The 7,243-nt window shown below is 60.5% G+C and overlaps 1 protein-coding gene across 2 annotated transcripts in view; it reads right to left on the reverse strand.

The window, feature by feature from the left end:
* Positions 1-1,730: 1,730 nt before the first annotated feature.
* Positions 1,731-7,243, reverse strand: part of SRC (SRC proto-oncogene, non-receptor tyrosine kinase) — a 14,103-nt gene continuing 8,590 nt past the window's right edge. For both annotated transcript variants that reach the window (XM_027885081.1, XM_027885080.1), the window contains 9 exons: positions 6,662-6,760; positions 5,711-5,814; positions 4,207-4,356; positions 3,821-3,976; positions 3,479-3,658; positions 3,322-3,398; positions 2,788-2,941; positions 2,535-2,666; positions 1,731-2,101 (listed from right to left, as the gene is read on the reverse strand). In XM_027885081.1, the coding sequence (XP_027740882.1) occupies positions 1,893-2,101; positions 2,535-2,666; positions 2,788-2,941; positions 3,322-3,398; positions 3,479-3,658; positions 3,821-3,976; positions 4,207-4,356; positions 5,711-5,814; positions 6,662-6,760 (1,261 nt within the window). In that variant the 3' untranslated portion in view covers positions 1,731-1,892. The remainder of the gene's footprint in view (positions 2,102-2,534; positions 2,667-2,787; positions 2,942-3,321; positions 3,399-3,478; positions 3,659-3,820; positions 3,977-4,206; positions 4,357-5,710; positions 5,815-6,661; positions 6,761-7,243) is intronic.

Below are 7,243 nucleotides of genomic sequence, written 5' to 3' on the forward strand. Positions count from 1 at the left end.
AGCCACCCCTTGCCCACACTGGGCTCCCCCCCAGCTTTCCTGGGACACTGGTACCATGGCAGGGACTGGTTTGAGGTGGGTTGGGTCTGTGAGGAGGCTGTGCTGGAGGGAAACCCCATCCCACAAGTGATGGGGAGGCACAGAAAGCCCCCCTGCCCGAGGACTGAGAGGTGGGTGAAGCCACTGGCTCCCCTCTCTAGGTCCTTCCCCCCCAGGACTCCTGCCCCACAGCACTCCCCAAGCCCCCATCCCACTGTGGCCCAGGAGAGCATCTGAAGACCCCCCAGGTCTTTTTGAGTGAGTAGGGCTGGTACCTGAGCGGTGAGGGAGAGAAGCTTTGTGAACCACCACAGTGAAGGGTTTCCAGCTGGATACAGCCACAGGAGGGGGGAAACCACCACATGCAATGAAATCTGGGTCTGGGAGGGTGTGGGGACCACTCGAGGGGTATGTACAAGCAGGTGCTGGGTGGAAGAGGGCAGGGACTGGGATTTGCCACGCCGAGTCTGGGAATCAGCCCCACGGGATGTGTGTGGGGCAAAGCTGGGTAGGGAAAGCCACCCACCTCCAAAACACGGCTGAGCGCTCTGGGAGCGAGCAGGGGGCAGATGAGGATGCAGATGTGGCACAGGGCTTCACAGGATTCTTCTCTGGGATGGTGGCATGTGGCTTGGGATGCTGCGTGGGGGCTGCAGCCTGGCAGCTGAGACAGGAGGGGTGGAGGGAAGCCAGCTGAAAATGTACCAGGTGAACACAAGTATCTGTGAAAGACGAGTATTTCCCCCCAAACACTCCCAACACCCTGAACGGCTACAAGGGCCACGCACCCAAGCCCCACAGTGGCACTGGATTTGGTGGCAGGGCCAGCCCAGGGGACTCTGCTGGTGGCAGAACCAGTGGTGGAGGCTGAGGGGCACTTCAAAAGGAGGTGGCTGGAAGACCTGGAGTGTGTGGGGGGAGAAAACACATCAGGGCAGCAGGGCTGGCCACAGGCAGGGCCAGGGCTCTGCCAGCATCCCCTGTGCCACTCCCAGGAGAGCAGAGAAGTGTCCCCTGGGGGAACAGACACAGCTGGAAGATGTGATTGTGTGCCCAGGCGCTCCCATGGGACCGTGTCCATCACCAGAGCCAGGAGCAGTCACATTTCATGGTCCCAGAACCCACTAGCCATTGAGGTCATGGCAAGGCCAGAGGCACCACCAGAGTTCTGCTGCCATCCCACACTGGCACCACCACTGGAGCATCACCCCCTTTGAACCAGGCAGGGATTGTGCCATCAGGACACTGAGCTTAGCTCAGCTGGTTAGAGCATGGAGCTAATAACACCAAGGTCGTGGGACTGATCTCCATGTGGGCCATTCACTTAAGAGCTGGACTCGATGATCCCTGTGGGTCCCTTCCAGCTCAGCATTCTGTGATTCTGATTCTGTGGTGAAATGTCTCTGCCAGCATCCTCAGGAGAACTGGAGCCACGGGGGGGGACAGTGGAGAGGGTGAAGAGGCAGGGACATTTGTGCTGATTTAGAAAGGGGGTGCAGGAGACTGGGGCCATGTGTCTGAGGTGGAGTGATGCTGTCCCCCAATCCCTCCAGGCTCACCCCAGAGCTGTAGGGGGGAAAAAGTCTCCCAGAAGCCAAGTCTCTTGGCAGGAGATGCTCTGCTCGCCCTCCCGAGCCAGCTCCGCCGGCGCCCACAGGCTCCTCTCGCCGCTTGGGGCCACAAGTCTCAATGAGCAATGGGGGCACCCAGCACCTCCCCTGGCTGCATCTGCAGACAATGCCCCGTCCTGCTCCAGGGCTGCTCCAGAGAAACAGCCCCTCGGTGGGGAGGCCAGCCCTCGGTGCCCTGTGGCGAGGACGGCAGCGTCCCTGGTGCCAGGAGGAACTCCGGGTCTATAGGTTCTCGCCGGGCTGGTACTGGGGCTCTGTCGAGGTGAAGTAGTCCTCCAGGAAAGCCTGCAGGTACTCGAAGGTGGGTCGCTCCTCCGGGTCCTTCCGCCAGCACTGGCACATGAGGTCGTGCAGGGACTCTGGGCACTCGGGCGGGCAGGGCATGCGGTACCCTCGCTCCACCTGATCCAGCACCTCCCGGTTCACCATCCCTGTGTGCCAGAGGAGAGATGGCACTGAGCAGAGCCAGGCCAGGTCCTGCACCGTGCCTGTCCCGGGGGACACACCAAGGGGGACATGCTGGGACACGCCTCAGGGGCAACCCCAGTGACACAGAGAGAGAGAGATCCCCCCAGCCCACGGACACTTGTCCCTGTCAGCCTGTCACTTTGCTCAGGGCTAGAGTGGGACAGGGTGGCTGGGACCTTGTGTCCTGGCCAATCTCTGCTCACCCCAGTGGGGAGGATCCAACCTGGGAAGGGGCAGCTCAGCCCCAAACGGCAGGAGAAACTTTGCATTCATTTGTTACTCCACAAGGATGGCTCCGAGGGCCACGGAGTACCAGGAGTAAGCTCTGGGCATGGGCAGCTGGCACTGGGCACTGCAGTAGTGACAGGGCTTGTGCTGGTGGGTGGCAGCCCTCACCTGGGTACGGCACTCTGCCCTTGGTGGTCAGCTCGGTCAAGAGGATGCCAAAGGACCAGACGTCTGACTTGATGGTAAACCTTCCATACAGAGCTGCCTCAGGGGCCGTCCACTTGATGGGGAACTTTGCACCTGGATGGAGAGGGAGTCAGAGCCACATGTCGGCTCCAGACACGACACACACCTCTGGAGACCAGGGACCAGCAGCCACCGCTCTGGTGCCACCTGCCTGGGCGCCTCGGCGGACACGCACCTTGCCGAGCGGTGTACTCGTTGTCCTCGATGAGCCGTGCCAAGCCAAAGTCGGCCACTTTGCACACCAGGTTCTCCCCCACGAGGATGTTGGCTGCCCGCAGGTCCCGGTGCACGTAGTTCATCCTCTCCACGTAGGCCATGCCGGATGCGATCTGTGGGGACCAGCACAGGGGGCACCGAGGCTGACAGGGTGACATGAGCGTCCCCGGGGAGTGCCCGGCGCCACCGAGGGGAACAGCTCTGCAGTGGCACCCAGCCGGGGTGTGGGAACAACCAGCTGCTCAAACAACCCCGGGCAGACATGGGTTTGCCGGCCAGGGAGAGCCAGTGGCAACAGGAATGGGCAAAACAATGCCCAAGACTGCAACCCAGCTCCAGGCTGAGACCCAGTGGGGGGCCACAGCACCCACCCAAACCAGGCTGCACAGCACCCACTGCCTGACCAGTGACAGCCACGACAGCCCAGTGAGGGGCTCAGGCAGCCAGTGCCCTCGGAGGGGGATGCAGGACACCTGGGGATGCATAAACCCACCTGAGCCGCCATATCCACGAGCTGGGGCAGCCGCAGGTACTTGCCCATCTCACCCTTCAGGAAGTCCAGGAGGCTCCCTGCAAGGAAGACCATGGTCAGAGCACTGTGGAGGAGCAGAGCCCCTCGGCTGCACCCCCAGTGTCCCTCCTGTGCTCACCCTTGCTCATGTACTCGGTGACAATGTAAATGGGCTCCTCTGAAACCACGGCGTAGAGCTGAACCAGCTTCTCGTGCCGGAGCTTCTTCATGACCTGGGCTTCCTGTAGGAAGGCCTCTGGGGACATGGTGCCAGGCTTCAGTGTCTTGATGGCCACTCGAGTAGTGCCATTCCAGGTCCCTGTGGCATAGGACACGTGGCTCAGGACACACGTACGGGACAGGGGGCTGTGCCCCTCACCTGCTCCCCCACCCCACTGCAGGCTCTGGGCACCTGCAGATGGCTGGGGACAGGATGCAGCTGGTGACATTGAGGGGACAGCAGGGAGGGAATGCTCCTTACCCATCCACACCTCTCCAAAGCAGCCCTGGCCCAGCTTGACCTCCAGCCGCAGCGATTCCCGGGGGATTTCCCAGGCGTCCTTGGCAAGGCCTTGGGTCTGGGGCTTGGACGTGGGGCAGACGTTGGTGAGACGGTGGCACAAGCCATCAGCGTGTTCTAGCACAGGAGGGGACAACGGCAAGGTGACATTTGGGCTTTCAGGCACGTGATGTCTTTACCCCACATCCTCCCTGCAAACACCTCAGCGACCAGCACCCCAACCCTGCGCCCTAAAACCCAGGCAGCTTTTCACACAAGTGGTTTGGGGTTCCCCAGCCCTGCAGCGAGGGCAGGCACAGCACCCCGGGAGCCACCAGACCCCAAGGGGACCCCACATGGCTACCCACTGGAGTAGTAGGCCACGAGCTGCTGCAGGCTGTTGAACTGGGTGCGGGAGGTGATGTAGAAGCCACCGCTGTCCAGCTTGCGGATCTTGTAGTGCTTCACGTTGAGGCCCTTGGCGTTGTCGAAGTCGGAGACAGAGAGGCAGTAGGCACCTGTGGGCAGGACCCAGGGGCTGGGGGAGATGTGCCACAGACAGGCACTCCCCACGGGGTCCCACGGAGGGTGGGTGTGGAGGAGGCAGGACGGGGCAGGCAGGCTCCCTCTTTCACTCAGAGGATGGGGAGCAGCTCCTGGATGCACCAGTTGGCACCTGGTGCCAGGGAGGGATGGCACGTCCCCCTGGCTACAGCCACAACGTGCAATCACGACCCTCAGCTGCCCCCTGGTTGCACAGCAGCTCTGCCAAGCCTTGCCACCAGCCATCCTATGGGATGTGCTAACTGGGGGCATTGTCCCCCAGCCCCACCTGACCTGTCAGGTCCTTCTCTCCAGCAGGAGATAGGAGCAGATGGGAGACAGGCTGAGGGGAGCTCCTGACCCACCACCCCAACATCTCAGCATCTCAGAGGGCAGCCAAGGGGCTGGTGGGCCCAATTCCCTCCTCCACAAATCCCCCTTTAGGATCTTGGCTCTGCTCTGCCCACACAAGAACAACACAGGCTGCTGGGGCCACAGAGAGCAGAGATGAAGATTTATGCTGCTGCTTGAATGAGCTGCTTCCCCCAGAATAAAATAACCAGTGGTAAGTTCAAGGCATAAAAACAGAGAGGCACATCAAGGGGCTTTTCCCAAAGGTGCATTTGGAGCCAAACTAAACCACATTTTCAGGTAAGAAACAGCATCCTCAGGCAGTCAAACCTCAAAGATCACAACTCACACTTTTGGGAGGTATAAAACAAGCACAAAGAGTCATCAGACTTGAAAGAAGGATTAAAGTTCATCACTCCCTCAGCCTGTCTGCCCAGGAAGCACATGTTCAAGATTTTGCTACTACAGAGGGACCAGGGAAAACACAAAAAAAACATCTACTTGGGGATAAAAAAAAAAAAAAACAGGAAAAAAGAGCATCCTGCCAGGTGGTCCTGCTGAAGATGGAGAGGCTCTCAGCTCCCACTCTGCCATGAGCTGAACCACCTCTCTGAAGGGCACCTGCCAGGCAGGCAGTGGTGGGAGAGAAGTGGCCACGTCCCCCCAGCCTGTGGGCTCGGGGGTGTAATGGTGTGTTCAGCACAGTCACTGGGGATGTGATGGGTGCAGCAGCACTGGCTCCCTGGGGATCAGCACTGGCAGGGGAGATCCCAGGAGGCTGCCCATGCTGAGGGGCATCGCTCAGCAACCCCAAACATCATCTCCTGTCTATGTGGTACGAGTCTTTCCTCCTTCTCCCTCCCCCTGTGCCTAAGCTGGGGAACCTGGATCCCACAGAGTGACCGAGGGGACTCAAGGTACCCCCACACCCTTTAGAGAGGGGTCTCTCCAAGGCCAGCCCCCCCCAAACCTGCTTACCTTTCGTGGTCTCACTCTCCCGGACCAGGAAGGTCCCTCGAGGGTTTTCGGGGTTGAGCAGCAGCCGCTCGGACTCCCGGCGAGTGATCTTCCCAAAATACCACCTGCAGGAGCAAGGCAGCAGCTCAGCACACGGCATCTGCCCACCCCCTCCACTGCCTGCCCAGGCAGGAGCCTCAGCCCCAGCCTCCACACCGCAGGTTTTGGAGACCAAAAGGGTCTGCAGGGCCTGCGTGTCTGGGCTTGGGTGCCTCAGGGTGCACCCTGTCCCCAGACAGCCCCGGCATCACCCAGGGAGCAACCCTGCTCCACAGGCCATGGAACGCCTTCACTCCAAGAGCCTTCCCAAATGGGATCCCTGAAACTCCCCTGCCACAGGGCTTGGAACCCTCCTGCCACACCTTCTACTAGGCCAGGTTGTTCCAAGCCCCATCCAATCTGGCCATGAAGAATTCCAGGGATGGGGCAGCCTGTGGGCAACCTGTGCCAGGGCCTCACCACCTCAGGAGTGAAGAATTTCTTCCAAACACCTAATCTAAATCTCTCCTCTTTTAGCTTAAAACCATTCCCCCTTGTCCTCTCACAGGCCCCTCTGCCCATGGAAAAAGTCACTCTCTCTCTTTTTTAGGAGCCCCCTTTAAGTCCTGGAAGGGTGCAATGGAGCCTTCTCATCTCCAGGCTCTCCAAAAAAAACAGACCAGAAGCATCCACAGCCCCACTGTGCCACTGCTCACCCCTCCACCACCAAGCACGCTGCACCACTGCACTTGTGGGCCTTAGAGGAAGGCTGGAAAACATTTATGGGGTTTGCACACCCAAAGGGGGAAAACAGCAAAGAGGAAAAACCCAGAGGGCTTGGAGGCTTCTCCCAGGAGCAGGGCAGGGGCAGGGAGGAACCCTCGGGGTGCATTTCTATCGCTCTCTTTAAACTGTCTAAAAGATGGCAATTACTCTTCAGCCTGGATGGAGTCTGAGGGCGCGACATAGTTACTGGGGATGTAGCCCGTCTGTCCTGTAGTGAGGGAATGAGCCAGCCACCAGTCACCTTCCCTGCAAGAGAACCAAAACACACTCAGTGTGAAGCCAGGAGCCCACCCCGCCAGCCCCTCGCCCGCCCACAGGCACCGGGGGAGGACGAGCCAGCGCCGAGCCCTGCCGGGAAGGGGAACAGCCCTGCAGCCCCCAGCCCCACAGCCAGCCCCCAGCCCCACAGCCAGCCCCCAGCCCCACAGCCAGCCCCCAGCCAGCCCCACAGCCAGCCCCACAGCCAGCCCCCAGCCAGGAGTGCTCCTGCTGCCAGCCCCTGCCCACGGCTCCGTCTGGGTGAGCTCCTGTTAGTGGGGCCACCCATTTGCACATGGCATGAGCTTTAAACTTCAACTGGGCAGGGCAGCCTGGGAGCCAGAACACCTTCAGAGCCACCTGAATGGGAATGGGGTCTGGCTGGAGGCTGTGAGGCACTGGGGGTCCCAGCAGCAGGACAGTGGGGAGCAGCAGGTGAGGGGAGGGAGGGGAAACAGGGAGAAGCAAAAG

The sequence above is a fragment of the Empidonax traillii genome, unplaced genomic scaffold (genome assembly GCF_003031625.1).
Source record: "Empidonax traillii isolate 1590-97213 ecotype Southwest subspecies unplaced genomic scaffold, ASM303162v1 scaffold160:size908849, whole genome shotgun sequence".
NCBI classification, from domain to species: Eukaryota; Metazoa; Chordata; class Aves; order Passeriformes; family Tyrannidae; genus Empidonax; species Empidonax traillii.